General features: G+C 41.9%; 1 protein-coding gene across 1 annotated transcript; it reads right to left on the bottom strand.

Annotated features, from left to right (window-relative positions):
- Positions 1-17711: 17711 nt before the first annotated feature.
- LOC110906931 lies at positions 17712-19103 on the bottom strand. Its single transcript, XM_022151987.1, has one exon. It carries the CDS (start codon positions 19101-19103, stop codon positions 17712-17714), a length of 1392 nt encoding a protein of 463 aa, XP_022007679.1.
- Positions 19104-20570: the final 1467 nt, after the last annotated feature.

Here is a 20570-nt window from a genome sequence, read left to right as displayed (position 1 = left end):
TGGGCCAAACAAATCCATGTGCAGCATTTGCAAACACTGGGTTGTTTTGGACTCTTCAATGGACTTGAAGGAGCTTTTGTGCTGTTTTCCTTTTAAACAGGAAATGCAGTGCTCAGGACATGAAAACATTTTTTGTGGTAGTCCTCTTACAAGGCCATTTTTTGAGATTTCAGTGATGGTTTTGAGATTTGTGTGCCCTAGTCTTCTGTGCCAAAGTTCTGTCTCTTTGTTAGAGGCAGCTGAGAACAGACAGGCATCAGCTCTAGGATACTCTCTTGACATGTCAACAACATAAACATTGCCACTTCTTTAAGCAACAAGTTTAGTTGTGCCTTTCTTGATTATTGCTTCAATCTTACTAACCATTTCTGGTCCAACAATCCTACAACAATCCTTTGTGAAGAATGAGCCAAACCCTTTATCACTCATTTGAGACACACTCAGGAGGTTGAATTTTAGATTGTCTATAAGATTGACATTTTCAAATTTTACATTTCCAGACTTTACTGTACCAGACCCCAGAACTTTTCCTTTACTATTATTACCAAAGGATATATCACCCCCTCCATGAGTTTTAAAATCTTGAAGAAGGGCTTTACATCCTGTCATGTGCCTGGAGCCTCCACTATCTACATACCAAAGACTATCTAAGCATGCAGAAGCTCCCTGCACATGAAGTAAAAGGATTAGTTCATAAAAGTCTCCAAAGCCAACAGGGCTTTGGATGGGGTCTCAACAGTGTCTGGGATGGAGGCAGATGTATGGACAGTGGTTAGCACAGGGGTTTGAACATTTTGATAATGTTTTTCTCTAACCACTGTTGGGGGTCTTGAGCCATCATCTGTTGATAACCAAAAGGATGCATGTTCACTCTTGGTTTAGAGGGCCTTTTGTAGGTCTCATAAACATGTGGAATCCTTTGGTATGATGCTTTTTCCTTGCCTTTTCTGAATTGATTGGCAGGGGGTGCATCAGTCACCTGTACATCTCTTTGGACAAATGTTTGGTTCAGCTGTTTTGTGACAGCAGTTTGGACAGGGACAAACAGTGGTTGTTTCTTGGTGAACTTGACAGATGATGTTGATGGACTCAAGGATGTTTTTGCAGTGTATTCATTCTTTTTTATGTCAAAGTTTTTGAGATACACACATTCTTGAGTTTTGTGATTATTTTTACCGCAGATGGTGCAGCTTTCAGCAAGTAAAATGATGTTTTGTTTATATCATATGCTTTTAGATGAAAATAATCTTTTGTTAGATGATTCTTCTTTTCACAGAATTCACAAAACAAGTTTTTGATCTTTTCTCTTTTCTTCCTTTTCTCAGATTCCATTGCAACAGAGTTTTGAACCTCTGTTGGGATATCTTTGATAGGAATGATTCTTGCTTTTGGAGCTTTTACACCATCAGTGGTTGTGAAATCCATTGGTTTGAAATTTTCCAGGATATCACACTCATCAGACCATGTGGGTTTAAATTGGTATTTCTCAATTTGCTCAAAAGTTGAGGATCCCACAGATCTTTCCAGAGTAATTTTGTTACCAAGTTTGTCGGTTATTTTAACCTCTTGGCCATTCTTGTTGGTTGGAATTATTTCAGTTGAACCTGCTTGTTTTCCAGCAGTGTTTTCAAGATCATCATATTTTCTATGTCCAATACCAAATTTAACATTGCTTTCAAGCTGTTTTGCAAGCATAACCTCATACCCTTTACAAGACTCCACCCATCTTTCACAGGTGATCTGGGTAGACTCCAACTCATTTTTGCAAACTTGGTATTTTTCTACCATAGTTTGGAGTTGAGTTTTGGTTATGCTCTGCTCTTCTTTTAAACTGCTGATCTCTTTATCTTTTTCAATCAATTTGTTTCTAAGTTCTTTTAATGACTTTTCAAATTTGACTTCATCAGATAGGACTTTATTCCTAAGGTTTTCATTTACCTCTTTGATGTTAGCAAATGCAATAATACATTTGTCTGAACACAGTTTTTCAAGAACTTGAGGTGATACCTTAGCAGCAGCTATCATGGCACAATCACATTGATGATCATTATCTTCATCAGCTCTCCCTTCTTCTTCACCAGCTTTCTTCAACTCTTCTTTCTCTTTGTCATCTTGTGACCAAAGGTCGGTCAGTGGTTCAATCAGGGTTTCTAAAATTTCTACCAGCAGTAGTTCACCAGCAACTGCTGTAACCACTGCTTCAGCAACTTCATCCACTGTTTCAGCACTTAGCTGTTCACCTTCAGTTTCAACCCCTTCTGGTATTGACTCTAATGCCATCAAACAAAATTCATCATCAATAGTATCATTAGTAGCATAGAGAGTAAAATTTTCATCACTAAGTTCATCAGGCATGCTGCTCCAATCAACAAAGCCTTGTATGAAAAAAGCTTTGCTGATCTGGTTGTGTCGCTGTTGGAGCAGCTTGTTGAGGTGCAGCAGGTTGCACTTGTGCCTGAGGAACAGGGGCTTGAACATACTGAATTTGTGGAACAGTGGTTTGAACATAATGCACAGGCACAGGGGTTGCAGCATAATGAGCAGTGTTAACATGTGCTGCAGGGGCATATTGGGTATAGTGCACAGTGTTTTGTTATTGTGGTCTAGGGTTTGAGCCAGGGTGAGTGATTATGGGACCAGTGGTTTGACTCCTGCGTTCCCTAGCAAAATGACCTAGCCTATTACACTTGTAACACTTGATTTTTGACTTATCCAACCCAACCCTCAAATTTCCATGAAGCCCTGGAAATTTTCTCCCTGTTCTTTTGTAGAATTTGCTTGTTCTAACACTAAGCAAAGCCAATTGATGCAAAATGTCCATCTCTTCTAAGTCAGTGGGATCAAAATGTTGCAAATCATTTAGTTCAAAGCATAAGTTATCTGACATCTGGTTTTCAGTATTTGCAGTGAAAGCATAATTTGCAGAGTGAGAATCAGAGTTGTTAAAATTACCCCCAGCAGTTATGTCAATAAAGTGATCATAACTCTGATCCTTACTGCTGCTACCAGATTCTTCCTGAACAAACAGAGCTGTGCTGCCAAATGAATAGTCATCAGCAACTTTACCAGACTCTTGCAACTTCCTTTTCTAGTTTAACTCCCTTTCATAGGTCAGGAGTCTACCATGGAGTTGGGTCAGGGTCAGATCTTTGAACTCAGCTGAATTTCTGGTGACAAAAGCAATTGTGTCCCATTTTTCTGGCAGTGATCTAAGGAACATGCTATTTTGGGTTGCATTTGGAAATGTAACCTTAACAAGCCTTAGTTCACTGATGAGACAACTGAAACGTTCAAAGTGTTGGGTTAGTGACTCCCCTTTGATATGACAAAATGTTTCATACTGCTGATTCAGAATTTCCCTGTTGTTTTTAATAACCTCTTCCGTTTCCCCGAATTGTTCCTTCAATGCATCCCACAATTCTTTGGCACTGTTACAATGTAACAGCCCAGCATAGATTTCGTTAGGTAGTGCAGAGGCTATGATGCTAAACGCTTTGGCATCAAGTTCGAACTTCTGAAAATCCGATTCAGTGTAATTTTCAGTTGGTTTAGGAACGAACTTTTTAGTGTCCTCTGCGCTTGGCACCATAGGAACATGAGGACCAAAAACGACAGACCTCCAACATCCAGTGTTTTGTTAAGCGAGTATGTGACACATCCTTCGCTCCCAGATGTTGTACTCATTTCTTTTAAGCATAGGTGGTTTAAACAAAGAGCCAATGTTATTTTTATCATCTTGTGATTGCGACATCTTTCTGGTTGTTTTACAGGGTACTGATTAATCAACTTTATCGGTGATTAAACCTTACTCTATTTTTCAACACAACAAACAAACTATCAGTATCAACAATTTCGAGCTGAACTATTTACGTCAAAATGATTGTTAAATCAAATTTGACTGTCCAGGCTCTGATACCAATTGTTAGGATCTGAGTTTGGATTGATTGTGATTTGTGTTTAAATTTAGATGAACAAATGAAAGAGTAGTGCAGCGGAATTTAAATGGAAGCAAACTTTTCACAATCAAACAGAAGAAATGCTTTCAATCATACATTTTCAACATTGAATCAAATGATTAAATTTAACTTTAAACTCCGATTACAATGTATGTATGATATGCAAACGCCCCCTCAGCCCGAGCTCAGTGTTTGTTCGTGCAGAAAGAAGATGGTGAAAGAGCTAAACAGATTAGTACAGAGTACTGTTCTATTTATAGGCACTTGCAAACCACTGAGCATCTAAGCTGACGTCACCATGAAAGTGACATCTAACCTCCTAACAAACTCTAACCTCTGATCTATACAAACACTGCTATGCTAACTACTGATGTTACAATTCAATACATAAAGTAAGCATAAACTGCTGCTGCATCCTTCCACTGCTGTGAACCCAGCAGTACTTGTCATGATCAGCAGTGCTTGAACCATGACAGTAGATTGAGCAGCAGAGCTTTAGTTCTTCAGTCAGACTTTGACTTGATCAGCAGTTGTAGATCAGCAGTTTGCATGATCAGCAGATAGGAGGTCAGCAGATGTTGAAACCACTTTCAAGGGGAGAGACTTGCAATCAAACATCTGTTTATTCTGGATCCACTGCCCTGATCCAGTTTTGGCTTTTATTATCTGTTCCTTTGGTAGGGTTCAATCCCAACATCATTTCCAACATACAATCCACAGTTTACTACGACAAAGAGTGGCAAAGTTCTTCAATGCAACATTGCTTTAAAGCTTGAAAATGATCAAAATTATACTAAGGAAGTTGCTAAAAGTCACATGTCTTTGTTGGTGACCGTGCTTGAATCCTATGGAGGCTTAGTTGCAGGGAGGATCGGGAATCCAATGCTTACGAAAGAGGATTACGATCAAATTGATGCCGAGGAAATGGAATTGATGGATATAAAATGGTGTATGGCTAGTGTGTTGAGACGAACTGAAAAGTTTAAACAAATTACAGGCAGCGATGATTTTCGCGAGGCTCATGTTTCAACTTTAGGTTTTGATAAGTCTAAAGTTACTTGTTTTCGTTGCAGGGAAAATGGGCATTTCAAGAGAGAATGCACAAATCGTGAAGCTAGTGGAGCTCAAAACCCCTTTGGAAACAACGACTATCACAAAAAGGCGATTTATCATCAAGTCACACCACAGCCATATCAACAACAACAACAAGCAACGCATCATGCACAAACTGCACATGGTAGAAATGTGACTGAAGATTCAAAGAGAGCATGTTTGGTTAATCAGGGCAAAGATGGTGGTTTCAGCTGGGATAAATATATTCCAACAAACAGCAAAGTGTGTTTGGCAGATCAAGACGATGAAAAGTTGCCTAAAGGTTTTAGTTGGGACAATTTTTGCGCAGACCAAGAATTCATGGCCAGAGAGATGTCCAAAGAGATGTCAAATGTTAAAACTTTTGTTGCTAATGCTTATGATGAGTATTGGGCTGCAAAATACAGAAAGCTCAGGGAAAAAGAAGAAGAAAAATGGAGAAAGATTGAAGAAGAGGAAGAAGAAGAAGAAAGATTAAAAGCTGAAGCTGAAGCTGAGAAAAAGAGAAGAGCTGAGATGTCTCAAATGAGAAGAACAATCAAAGAAGTTTCGGAATTTGAAATCAAAGCTGATACTGAAGCGGTCAAAGTTCCTGAAAAGTGTTTAAAATGTGATTCTTTGATCAAACAAAACAACGAATTGCTACACAACATTAAAAGATTGAAAGAATCATATGATACTTTGAACAGAGAGATCAACAAGTACACTGAGTCGAACAGTGAACAAGCTGTAGCAATGAACACACTCAAAGGAGCTTACAAGAGACAGGTTGATGATGTCAATTTCTACACAAAGAAGTGTGCTGAGTAAGAATTGAAATTGGCAACACAAAGAATTGAAACTGAATGTGTTAACAATTTATTAAAAAGTTATTCATGTTCTACTTTTGTTGTTGACAGGATTTATCCGATTGTGGAGGAATTGAAGATGTTTGAAGATGAAAAGACTTCAGAAGAAAAGAAGTCCGTAACAAAAGATGAGGATGAAGTAAAAATTTCTGGTAAGAAACCAAGTGTTGTCTACAATAGATGTCCGCCCCGGTCGAAAATGGATATTCGCCTCCAAATCCAAATTCCGAAAGAGTCAAAAAGGCAATTAATCTACAATGGGAGTTTGTGTCATCAGATAACTTGCCGGAAAATATAGATGTCACGTACACATCGTCCGACACTGATCATGAGTCCAAATTGATAAAAAGTGTGGTCGATCAGGTGTTGGATAAAGATGACAGTGAGGAGTCAAAACCAGAGTCAAAACCCGAGTCAAAGTCTGAATCTGATTCGTCAAAACCAACAATCAAAAAGGACAAACGGGTTTATGATAAGGAGTTTTTGCTATCAAAATCTAATTTGAATGACGAATCGGTCAAAGTAGCATATACTTTGAAAGATTCTGACAAATTATATTCTGATGAGATTTTTCCAATAAGAAGTGTTAGATTTGAAATGATTAAAAAGGTTTTCAAAATCACAGAAATTAATATTTCTGAAATAAAAGATTTAAATCTTTCCGGAAAACCTAAAAAATACACTTCAAGGGATCAACAAAGAATTAACAAGAAAATGGGTTACAATTGTGGTTATAGTTTCCAAAAGAAACCAAACCATAATCGTAATTTCAAAAAGAAAGGATTAGGTTTTGTTCCACCGAAAAATTATAAAAATGAAAAAAGTTTATAAACCAAAAACTGTGTTTGTTTCAGGAACAACGACAGAAGCTGAAAAGGAGCAAGCTTTCAGGAAGCAAACGAATCAAGAGTTCCTTGCCAAGAAGCAAGAAGAATTGAAGAAGAATGTTGTTCAGAAAAAGACAGAAACAAGAACCTGTTTTCAGTGCAAAACTACTGGTCATATTGCTAAAAACTGTCCGAAAACATTCAAACCAAAACAGGAAGTTTCTGAAAAATTGAAGGAAAAGGTTGTTGAGAAAATCGAACCACCAACGAACAAACTTAAAGTTTTTGAAAATTCAATTTATGAAGTTGGTGAGTGTTCGAAAAACGTTTCCAAAAAGGAGAAACTTAACAATCAAATATGGGTTGTTAAGAAATCAAGAAACAGTTCTGGTGATGAATCTGATTCCATAAAACCAGAGGAACCACAGATTGTTGTGAAAGATGAGAAGAAAGTTCTACTAGTGGATGATGTGAATTTTACACCACTGAGTGCTAAGAATTTGAAATCAAGAATTGGTAAAGTCGAAATTTCAAATCAATTCTTTCCTAAAAAGAAAGAATTGGATATTGAAAAAGCCTTTGATCCTTCAGTGAAAAATATTTTTGGTAAAATGATTGAGGGGAAGGCTAAAGGGGTGAAAGAGTTTTATCAAGCTAAAAGGAAAGATATAATCCCAAATGAGACCGAAAAGGTTACACCTAAGGTTGGTCAGGCTTGGGTGGATATATTCTTTGTTGAATAGAAACCTGACTTGCCGGAGCTCCCAAGTTGGTAATCGTGGAGCATGAATCGGCATCATTCTTGTAAATGTTTTTTTTTTGAAATATAAATTGAGAAGTGGGAATTGCCGGAACTCCCAAGTTGGTAAGTGTGGAGTAGGAATCGGCACCTTGAGAATTCAACCAACAGATAGTAATTGGTTGATAATGTTTGATAGATGATATTACAAGTGGTTCAATCATCGGTCCTACAAGTAGTTAATCAAGGTCATTAAGTTGAACTTGATTTAACTATCATTTAAAAGATTGGTAAACAAAGTGATGAAAAGACCCCAAATCTACAAATGGTTGATAAACAAACTTATTTTCCGGAAAAACCATTTTGATTAAAACAAACTTAAGTGTTTTGAAATCTTAATGGAAAAATAGTTTGTTGTGAGGGGGAGTTCTGATTGTTTATGCCAAGTGGATGGAAAATTGAAATAATTCGATATCAGTTGTCATGTTCTTGTACAGTTTATTTTCAATTTCTGTAAATGTTTTTGAATTTTAGGGGGAGTAATAAATTTTCAGAAAATCCAAAAACATTAGAAAATCTGAAAAAGCCAAAAACATAATAAAATGAAAAATGAGTTTTTGTTGCATAAAAGAGGAAATAATAGTACATCAGTGGACTATCACAACATGCTAAAGAAATGTAAAGTTAAAAATGTGATAAACAATCTCACTGCGGATGTGTCAGTAGGTTTTTACACATTTAGTAGATTGTAACGTGATGTGCGTGAATTATATATATTTTTAATTGAGATTTTCTTCACACAAATTTAGTTTTAAAAGGGTTTTTCACCTAAAAACTAACTACACACACAAAGGGCAAGTGTACTCGTCGGGTGGCAATATAGCTAATCGGCAAGAACCGGATATCAATCCGTGGATGCGGTGTCTCGATACTAAACTTTTGCTACTTTAAAGCCTTTTCAAATGATTGGGTTGATTTTTCTAACTTATCATGCAAAATAAATAAACTACTAAAATTTCTAACAAATAACAATATCTAAGAAAGGTTGCCTAAACTAAGTATCCACTCATTCACATGTGACAACAAAGAGGAAGGGATTGTGATGATGCAAGCTCTATCTTTAACTAAGTCCCCAATCAAGGCTTCCTAGTTTATAATTCTTAGGAAAATTAAAAATGAATTAACATTCTAATCACCTAAAAATTATTCTTTTAAGCTCACTTGCTAAGTTGATGTTAATCTTCGATGATGAGTTATTTGTTTGTCAAAACTCCTTACTCTACAAATTAGGGAAAACTAATATGAGAAACACACTAATCACCCTAACTTGGTTTTAAGTAGTTGGCACTATCATCATGTTCTTGATATGAACCACAAGCATGGTCATGCTAGCTAACAACCTTGGCCTAAATCATCAACCAAACATGAACACAAACTATAGAATTCATATAAACATACTTTTGATCTTTCCAAATCTAGATGCAAGAATTCACACACAAGCTCAAATCATTGTTCATATCACATTAGCACTCACCATTCCTAGTTTCATGCTATGAATCATACTAACAAGTTAACAAGATTCAATAATCATAATCTCTACATGGGCTTTTGATGCGGGCCCAAGCGTGGAAGAGCGGGCCATCCGGTACTTGGAGGCCCAGGATCGCGTCACAAAAGGGGCTTCATTGAAATGGCTCTAACTTGGGCTACGGGAGTCCGAGCCGAGAAAACGCTTATTTCTATTAGTTTTTTCCATTTTTATGTTTTTTCAAGTATTTTGGGCATTTTGTTTTTGGGCTTGTGTTTGGCCCGTTATCTTTTTTAGGCCCATTTCGAATTTCTGTCATTATTTATATGTCCCTTTAGTGAATGAAACAATCAGACTTGAATTTTGAGAAAACTTATTTTTCACTTCAAATTCCGTGGCCTTTGGGTTGCAATTTGGTGGTTGGGGAAGTGACACACGGGTATTCGTAGAATCAACGTGTTGATCTTCGTTTATCGTATCACTCACTACATCAGCTTTCCAACACAACATGTAAATACTTATGAGCAAACATTCAAGAACAAGAACTTTAAGCATGCATATGAACTCCAAGAACAAAATCAAATGACAACATGAAGATTAACAAGAACAATCATCACATCTACTTCCATATTATCACATGTTCATAAGCTTCAACATAGTTTAGACAACACAAATGTTTAGCCCATAAGGCTCATGACTACCAAATCAAGCATAAATAAACACAAATTGTTCATAATGTAGTAAGCTAACCAAGTTAAAGACAAGATTTAAATGGTGTTTGAGTAGATCTTCAAGTGATTTAATCCTCTTCAAGGCTCCTTCTTGGCTCCAACAAACTTCCAAGACCAGATTCTTGAGAGAAAAAGTCACCAAAATGCTCCAACTCCCTTGCAAATGAGCTAGAAACTCGTATTTAAACTGCTGGGCGTTTGGCACTACCATGCCACCTTTTGGCACGGTCGTGCTTGGCAAGTGTCAGAGTCACTTTTCGTCTGTCAATCTTGTTTGCTACCATTTCTGGAAAAATCCCGCTCAAATGTTCCCGAGGTCGCACGACCGTGCTCGGAGACGCTCTGGTCGTGCGAGCCGGTAGTGCTCGGTAACAGTCACATCGTTCTCGGAAACAAGCTGATCAGGAGTTGATTTTGGCCTGGCACGGTCGTGCCACTGTTTGGCACGGTAGTGCTCCCCTGAATTTTGACGATTTGGCTGATAGATGCTAGTGCTGGCTGAGAGTGCCGATGTCAGAGGGCTTGGCACGGTCGTGCCACTGTTTGGCACGGTAGTGCCATATCTGGCAGTTTGCTGGAATGCACCATTTTAGCTCTATTTTGCTCCAAAAGCTTCCGTTTCATCACCGGGCCGAAGCCCGGACCTGTATTTTCACAAACAACTCAAATGAGTACCAAAATCAATGAAACTACAAAGAGTTTTCGCATAAACGGGGCGTATTTGACGTTTAAAAGATGTATAAATTCTTTATACATCAAGCATCCCCACACTTGAACTTTGCTTGTCCTCAAGCAAACTAAAATCAACGAAACTCTCTAAATGGTGATCATCTCAACTAGCATTTCATAAGCACAAACAAATAACTCGGGTCAAAACAATCAAGGAGTGCTCAATATAAAGAAACAACCGAAAAGAGATATGTAAAATAAGTTTATGAGCAATGGTCCATCTTAGAAATCCCTACCAATTCACCAAGCATCCTCACAATGTTCACACACACTCGACTTAATATAGGTGCACATACAATTCATGGAGTATGTTTAGAACACTCGATGCCAAGACGATAACTATGCGATATCATAAGCTTGTGGAAGGATCAAATCTAATCACTCGGCGAAAATATAGCATAAATCATGAGGTCTTGGTTGGGTTGTAACTTGGCTTGGGTTAAGGGTGTGGAAATGGATTTTGAAAAGTGGCTAAAACGGTTGTAACCCGACGGTTTGACTAACTTAAAGCATAAGAAAAATAGAACTATACAACTAAATAGTAACTAACCGAGAGCTAACCAACAAGTATTTCTTTTCGCTCCCAAAATCGCTCTAACAAAACCATTTGATAAGGCTTTTTCAACTATATTTCTTTCGTTTTTTTTTAACAAGAACTAACCCATGCTTTGGAGAGAACTAAGTACATCTACCTAGCTAAAAACTCTTGAACATGAGTGATATAACAACTAAGAAGAACTATACAAAATCTATAAGTTAATCATAACCGAACCGGGCTTCCAACCAAAAATGGGCTAAAAATATAAAAGGCTAATTTGGCTAAGTGGCTAATGTTTTGGGGTTTTTAAGAAACGAATGGGAAAGGCTCAAATTGGTTTAACTAGGGGAATAATTCGGGTAGGGAGGTGAATGAAAATGGCTAAAATGAAAAGGTTTCCTAATGCCTCAATCACTTCTATGCTTGTATTCTCGCTTTGTGGCCTCGAAATGCATGCCTAACACAAGTTCTAAATCGCAAAAGTTATCCGGCTCACTCAATCTTTGCCCGCAAAAATATGAGCAAAAATAATCTAAAGCTATAAGGCTCAAAAATAACTCACGGAAACGGGCGTATTGGGTAAATATGCAAGGCAAACAAGTAGGTCAATCGCTTGATTTCTCATGCTCGATTTTATACAAAAAACAAGTTACTTAACGGTTTTTTTTTCTTACACGAGTGAACCCCCTTTTTGCGTCAACCCAATTTTATTTATCAAAAATTTTGGTGCTTATTTAGATACTTATGTTGATTTGATTTATATGCCACAAAAATTGTTAAAAGAGAGCTTTGAATTATTATTTTATTTTATTATTATTATTATTATTATTTTTTTTATTTTTATTTATTTTTTTTATATATATAACAACGACAAAGCTCAAGCGATAGACCACCTCCCCACACTTGAATTGTACATCGCCCTCGATGTACAACAAAAAATTGAATAAGCAAAAGAATTGCGAATTCAATACAACTAGAGGAAGGCGGGAACACGAAAACTCCCCTGAAACATGAAGCTAGAAGCGGAACAAGATGAAGCAACTAGGAGCATCCACAACGAACTACCAACCCTTCCACCAAGCCAACACCTCATTTAACCCAACACTGCACATGTAGCAAACAAGATCAAACACATAGGAAGTTTACCCAACCCATTTCTTCCCTTGCCTTTGTTTATTAATTTAACCCACTAATAAAGCGATAAAAACTAACACCTAAAACGGAGGGATGTACGTACGATGGAAAATGGCACATCCCTCAAACACGAAATAGTAATACAAATACGAGATGAGGGCGGGACTAAAACCTCCCACCGGATCCCGAAGGACCGGTGTCGTCCCTGCGATCAAACCTGGATCTACGCGCAAAATGCGGAGGCGGCTGTGTGTATGGATGGTTGAGTGAGTTCGCGACATGCTGCTGCGAACCGAACAACCAATCCATGCTTCGTCGGTGCTGCTCGTGCAACTCCTCCAAATAGTTGCCCTGCCGGTGTTGCTCCGCGCGTATGAGACCCACATCTCGCCTCACTTCTTCTTGGTTCAATGCCAGTCCGTCCATCCGCCTCCAGAGGTCCAACGATGACGGCTCGGAAGGACCGTAGGCGCCATAACCACCCTGTGCATAACCTCCACCACCAAAGCCACCATACACGTTATCCCAATTCGGGCTATCAAACCCGTGAATCACATGTCCAACCTGCATGTGGGGGTCCGCTCCCCCAGCGCCCCCATGCTGCCCATGAACCGGGATATCGTGCATATGCACATCATGATCGCCGCCATCAGCATCATCACCACCATCACCACCACCCTCCTCAACTACAGGTAGCGGATCCCAAATTCTTCCCATTCGGTCAACGAGCTTCGGAATCCCGTTCACTTTCCTGGTAAGATGCATCGAGTACAGCTGTTGCAAGTCGAGAAGGCCGTAGTCGCAGGCTTCGGTTAGGTGGTCTAACCGAACCCGATAAAATTTGGCAAGCTTAGTTGCAAAGGCTTCTCCACAAATCCGTGACGTGGGTGTCGAACCAACGCCTCGAAATATCGACTCTGCAACGCTGACCGCTAGGTTGCAGTTTGAACCAGAGATGATGCAGTATAGGTGAAAGAGGTCACGGGTGGTGATGTTCCCTGTGCTATCACCCCGACCTCCGATCACGTGGAAAATGGCGCGCTCGATGACTCTATGTAGCGGGTCAAGTATCCATGTAGCTTTGGCTCTACGAGGGTCCCAAATCCGACCCGGCACAGTGATCTCCTCCCAAAAGGCTGCCTTGTTTGCATCCGGCTCCCAATCCTGTAGGCTCCCGTGAAACAGTTCCGAGTCTATTTCATCGTCTTCGTACAACCCCAACACCGTCCCGAATCGACTTATTGATTGGTGATGCCATTTCCTTCCCAACCGGTATTTAACACCAACCTTTTTGTCGTAGACATCCGGACATGGGAAAGTGAATCGGAATGATGCCAAAAACTCGATAACCAGCTCCACGTATTGCGGTTCCGCGATCTCAAAAAGACGAGACCACGGGGGAGTCATCAGATCATCGAACCTCTCGGACTGTCCGAGCAAATCCAAATCCACCAACTGTAGCTTCCTCATGGGCTCGATAAGGTGTCGTCGGGCCCACAATCGTTCCACTTTCGGAATACAATACCCTTCCCTGTCATTGTTTGAGAACTGCAAGTAGGGGTGGTCCATCTGCAAGATTGAGACAAGATTAATCAGCAACCAAAACAAACAGGCAAAAATTTTGGGACTGGACAACATGGCACGGTCGTGCCACCATATGGCACTACCGTGCGAGACCTGCAAATCAGTGAGTTTATGAAGTTTTCTGGGAATTTTATGAAGTCTGGGTTTTTATTCCCCAGGAGCACGACCGTGCCATCCCACGGCACCATTGTGCTCGGCCGTAAACGGCTCGGATTTGAACCACAAATTTGGTGAAGCACTGTCGTGCCACCATATGGCACCCTCGTGCCTGACCGATGTCCGGTGACTGATTTTCGGTGTCTGTCCAAAGAGCACGACCGTGCCACTATATGGCACCCTCGTGCCAGGCCGATCACCGGAAACTGATTTGAGCGATTAACAGGCAAGCACGATCGTGCCATACGGAAACACGACCGTGCCATTTGAATTTCTGGGCGAATTTTATGAAGGTCCGACGAGTTTATGAAGGGCACGACCGTGCCGTTTGGAAGCACCCTCGTGCCAGACCTGGAATTCTGGAAAATTTATGAAGTTTAAATGAATTTATGAAGATCACGAGCATGCTATAGCAGGTCACGACCGTGCTCGTCGGAACCCAGGCCCGGAAATTCGCTCAAAACACCCCCGAAACCCCGATTTTTCCAACTTTTTGTTTAGGGGTTTTGTAAATCGGTCCATTGTGGTACAAATCAACACAAAAAACACTAAAAACGGGCTTGAATCGGGTGATTTAGACCAAGCCCTAAAAACCTAAAGAACTAACTATGAAGAACATGAAGAACACAACAACATAACACATGAATCTAACTAGAAAAAGGATGAATCCGTACCTGGAATGATGTTGGGATGAAAGAATTTCTTGGAGGAAGCTAGGAGATGCAGAGGATCCGTGAGTGCTTTGAATGGGTTCAAGGAGGAAGATGAAGTTATGAAGAAAAAGATGGTGGTGGTTGGGTTTTATTCAAAATGGCCCTATTATTGATCTGCAAAGGGCTGACACATTTCTGGTAGTGCCAGAATTTTAATGGTGGTGCTAATTTTCGGATTTTAAATATATATATATATATATATATATATATTTTAGTGAACATCTTTATAGACAAACTCCTTGAACCCGGGGCACTCACGAAGCATCTCCTACCAAGAAAAAGAACCGAACTAACATACCTGAGAGCCGGCAACAAGCTCTAACATCCCTCGCGACCAGAACGAACCGCAACCTGAAAATAAATAGACAATCACACACAAAAATAATAACAAAAATAATAAACACATAAACATGCTAAGTTTATTTACGAGTCTTCAGCTAGACTCACCACCCCGAATTCATTTGTTCCTGGGGTGGAGGGTAACAACCTCCTCACTCGGGTCAACGGGCCCTCCAACATAAGCCTTTAGTCTATGCCCGTTGACTTTGAACAACCGGCCATCCTCATGGCCTATCTCCACGGTCCCGTAAGGAGGAAACACTGATCGTACAGTGTAGGGACCCGACCACCGAGATTTTAGCTTGCCAGGAAACAACTTAAGACGTGAATTGTACAACAACACACGATCACCCACTCGGAATTCTTTCTTGTCCTTCAAGCGGGCATCATGGAGCGTCTTAGTACGTTCCTTGTACAGGTTGGAGCTTTCATACGCATCGTGCCTAAGCTCCTCAATCTCGTGAATCTGCACAAACCTGTTCTCACCCGCAGCAGCCATGTCAAGATTAACTGTCTTCAAAGCCCAGTATGCTTTGTGCTCGAGTTCAACAGGCAAATGACAAGACTTCCCATAGACCAATTTAAACGGTGTGGTGCCTATAGGAGTCTTGTAGGCTGTCCGAAAAGCCCACGGTGCATCGTCCAATTTCTCGGACCAATCCTTACGGCTAGAATTAACCGTTTTCTCCAAAATCCGCTTGATACCCCGATTAGTGACCTCGACCTGTCCGCTCGTCTGCGGATGATATGGTGTAGAGAATCGATGTTGCACACCATATCGGGACAATGCTTTCTCAAGCTGAGCATTACAGAAATGCGTCCCACGGTCACTAATCAACGCCTTCGGGGCACCAAAGCGAGCAAACAGCTTTTTCAAAAATCGCACCACTACCCTCGCATCGTTAGTGGGCAAAGCCTGTGCTTCAGCCCACTTTGAAACGTAATCAACAGCGACTAGGATGTAGCGGTTGCCAAAAGAGGTCGGAAAGGGGCCCATGAAGTCTAGCCCCCATACGTCAAAAACCTCACAAACTTGGATGCCGTTTTGTGGCATCTCATGGCGTGCAGAAATGTTGCTCGCCCTTTGGCAAGCATCACAGGACCTCACCCACTCATGGGCATCACGGAAAATAGTCGGCCAAAAGAATCCGGCATCAAACACTTTCCTCGCCGTGTTGTTCGCTCCGTGGTGGCCTCCCGTGGGTCCCTCGTGACAGTGGCGTAAAATATCCCTCGCGTCGTCACCATACACGCATCGCCGGATCATCCGATCCTCTCCTACCCTAAATAAGTAAGGGTCATCCCAGAAGTAATGCTTGACATCCGCAAAAAACTTTCGCTTCTGCTGGTGGGTCATCCCCTTGATCAGGATGCCACTAGCTAAGTAGTTTGCAAAGTCAGCAAACCATGGGGAATCATCACTAGTCTCGATCCTCATGAGGAACTCGTGGGGGAAATTGTCATTGATGCTAGGCCCACGAGTTTCCTTTTCCTCGGAATGCTCAAGTCGAGACAGATGATCGGCTGCCAAATTCTCAGCCCCTTTTTTATCACGGATTTCGATGTCAAACTCTTGCAGCAGCAAAATCCAACGTATCAGTCTCGGTTTAGCATCCTGCTTGCTAAAAAGATACCGAAGAGCTGCATGATCCGTGTACACAATGGTCTTGGAAAGGACAAGATATGACCGAAACTTATCGAAAGCAAAGACCACAGCTAGGAGCTCTTTCTCTGTCGTGGTGTAGTGCTCCTGAGCGTCATTCAAAGTCTTGCTTGCATAGTAAATCGGATGAAAGTGCTTATCTTTCCTTTGACCCAAGACAGCCCCGACTGCGAAGTCACTCGCATCACACATCAACTCAAATGGCAGCTCCCAGTCGGGAGCAACCATGATCGGGGCATTCACCAACTTCTCCTTCAACAACTCAAATGCTCGAAGGCATTCATCGGAGAAAACAAACTGGGCATCCTTCTCGAGGAGCTGAGTCATGGGACGGGCGATTTTGGAAAAGTCCTTTATGAATCGCCGGTAAAAACCTGCATGACCCAGAAAACTCCTAATAGATTTCACAGATGTGGGAGGCGGGAGCTTTGAAATAGTCTCGACTTTGGCTCGGTCAACCTCGAGCCCCGCCTGTGAAATCTTGTGCCCAAGCACAATGCCCTCCTTCACCATGAAGTGGCATTTCTCCCAGTTTAACACAAGGTTGGCTTCTTCACATCTAGCCAACATCCTTTTCAGATTCCCGAGACACTGATCAAAAGAACTTCCAAACACAGAAAAATCATCCATGAAAACCTCCATGGAGTCCTCGATCATGTCGTGAAAAATGGCCACCATACACCTCTGAAATGTGGCCGGGGCATTGCACAGTCCAAAGGGCATCCGCCGGTAGGCGAATGTGCCATAGGGACATGTGAATGTCGTCTTCTCCTGATCCTCAAGAGAGATGGGAATCTGAAAATATCCTGAAAAACCATCAAGGAACCAGTAGTACATCCTTCCCGACAACCTCTCCAACATCTGATCAATGAAAGGGAGTGGGAAATGATCCTTCCTTGTGGCATCATTGAGTTTGCGGTAGTCAATGCAAACTCTCCATACGGTGACAGTACGAGTAGGAATCAACTCGTTTTTCTCATTGGTCACCACTGTCATGCCTCCTTTCTTCGGGACTACCTGTACAGGGCTAACCCACGGTGAATCAGAGATCGGGTATATCAAACCTGCATCAAGTAGTTTGATTACCTCTTTCTTCACAACCTCCTGCATGTTGGGGTTCAAACGCCTCTGATGCTATACTACAGGTCTAAAGTCCTCCTCCATCAAGATCTTATGGGTACAAAAGGATGGATTGATCCCTTTTATATCCATAATCTTCCAAGCAATCGCCTTCTTGTGCTGCTTCAGGACTTCAAGCAATCGATCCTTTTCTTCCTTCGACAACCCAGCAGAAATGATAACGGGCAGATGAGTCTCACCCTCCAAGAAAGCATACTCCAAATGATCTGGAAGCTCCTTAAGCTCAACCGAAGGTGGATCCTCAATAGAAGGGCGTGCTTTAGGCTCAGTCACGCGATCCACAACCTCAAAAACCTCGGGACACGGGGGAGATGCGTGACCTATCAGACAGGTCACCTCCTCAACCATTCGGTCCACACTAGGTGAACCAAAAGTCTCCCCTCCAAGCAGTTGTGTGTCCATAACATCCTCCTCGAATGTAGCATGAAGATGATCACTCACATAAGTATCGATAGTCTCAATGAAGTAGAGTGTCTCATCCTGACTCTGTGAGTGTTGCATGGATTTCCCTATATCAAAGGTAACCTCCTCATCATCAACCCTGAGAGTAAGCCTACCAGTGCAGACATCAATCAAGGCTCTCGCAGTGGCTAGGAATGGGCGACCTAAGATAAGGGGAACGTTTTTATCCTCATCCATGTCCAGAATCACGGAATCGACAGGAAAGACAAACTTGTCGATTTTCACCAGCATATTCTCAACTATGCCTCGAGGGTACTTCACTGAACGGTCGGCTAGCTGAATGCTCATACGAGTCGGCTTGGGCTCTCCCAAGTCTAGCTTAGCAAAAACCGCATATGGCATGAGGTTTATGCTAGCTCCAAGATCAGCCAACGCATTGCTGACCGACAAACTACCGATCAAACACGGGATAGTGAAACTCCCAGGATCATTCATCTTCTTCGGTAGTTTGTTCTGAAGAACCGCTGAACACTCTTCATTCAAGGTCACTTGCGAAAGCTCCTCAAGTTTCTTTTTGTTGGATAGGATATCCTTCAGAAACTTGGCATACTTAGGCATTTGAGCAAGTGCCTCGACAAATGGTAAATTTATATGAAGTTGCTTAAAAAGCTCGAGGAATTTACCATAGTGTTCTTCCATTTTCTGCTTCTTCAACCTCCCCGGATATGGAACGGGAGGGACATACTCTCTCACTGGCTCCTTGGGTCGTGCGGTACTTGCTGGGACTCGCCTCTGTTGCACCTCACCCGGAGACTCAGCCTCAATCTCCTCATCAACCTCCTCGTCATCGACTGGCTTTTCTGAAACAGCCGGAGGGATGGCTTGAGCGGTCTTGCCGCTTCTCAACGTGATGGCCTTTGCTGTAGCATTTGGATTTGGCTCTGTGTTGCTCGGAAGGCCCCCCTGTTGTCTCGCTGACAACATCTTGGCAATCTGGCCAACTTGGTTCTCAATGCCCTGCTTAAGCCTTTTGGCTTTTCAACTCACTCTCGTGCCTCGTGAAACGACCGTCATACTCCCTAAAACGCTTCTCATTCTCCGCTTTTTGAGTGTTTTGACCAGCTAAGATTTGACTAAGCATATCATGCACACTAGGATCACTAGAAGGAGGCGGCTGCTGAGGACGAGGTGGACCATATGCTCCATGGGTCGGAGCTGTGGGACGTGGAGCAAATCCTGGTGGATGCTGGTTAGAAGCATCGGGCTTCCAACTAAAGTTTTGATGATTCTTCCACCCCGGATTATAAGTATTGCTGTAGGGATTGTTTTGAGGACGGTATTGGTTTCCCATGAAATCAACATGCTCGTGTGACATCTCTCCCGTCGGAAAATCACCTACCTGATATGCTCCCCCACTCGAAGAACCTCTCGAGTGCATTTCCATCACTCGATCAAATTTCGAAGATAAGGCATCCATACGTGCTGTCATGGCTGTGTAGTCGTCCACATGATGAACTCCCTGCCGAGAACTCTTTCCCCTCGGGGGCTGTTGCGTCCGGTTTTTCGCGGCACACTTCTCAAGAATCTCAAATGCCTCGGTGGCATTTTTCGTGCCGATATCACCACCCGAGTATGTATCAACCATCATCTGTCCCTGACTGTCCAAACCATGGTAGAAGATCTGACATTGTTGCCACTTGGGCAACCCGTGATGTGGGACCTTTCTCATAAGCTCTTTGAACCGCTCCCATGCCTCGTAAAGGGACTCGTCCTCGTCCTGACGAAAGTTCAGAATCTTGGTTCTCAACCGAACAGTTTTCTCTGGCGGGAAATATTTCTGAAGGAACTTCTCAGCTAATTTATTCCATGTAGTGATAGATCCAGCTGCAAGTGAATGAAGCCACTCCTTGGCTCCATCCCGTAAGGAAAACGGAAAGAGCCGAAGGCGGATAGCATCCGGTGATGCATCACGAATCCTAAATGTGGCACAAACCTCTAGAAACCCCGCGATGTGAACACTAGGATCCTCGTGATCCTTGCCATAAAACTGCACCACATTCTGCAACATCGATATGGTGCCAGCCTTGATCTCGAAATTATTATTGTCGATTGTCGGTGCATTGATGCTTGCAGGCAAACCATCGAGTGACGGTTTTCCAATTTCATTCAAGATCCTATTCTCTTCCGCGTCCGCCATGTCTACCCGAACCTCGTAGAAGGTGTCGTCGTCCGCCGCGTCTGTCTCAATCGTCACGGCTACCACGCGAAACCGCTCCCGCAGTCTCCGGTGAAGATCGCGCTCCGGCTCCGATGAAGGCTCAACGATATCGGCAGCAGGGGTTGAGGACATGCACGACCTGTAGGGAATAAGGAGCACAATGCACAAAATATATACAAAAACAAAAACAACTAGCAAATAATCATATTCTTTTTTTTTTCAAATAATCAAGC

The sequence above is a fragment of the Helianthus annuus genome, chromosome 8 (assembly GCF_002127325.2).
Source record: "Helianthus annuus cultivar XRQ/B chromosome 8, HanXRQr2.0-SUNRISE, whole genome shotgun sequence".
Taxonomy (NCBI): domain Eukaryota; kingdom Viridiplantae; phylum Streptophyta; class Magnoliopsida; order Asterales; family Asteraceae; genus Helianthus; species Helianthus annuus.
The sequence above is the reverse complement of the archived record's forward strand: the minus strand, read 5'-3'. Positions and strand labels throughout refer to the sequence as shown.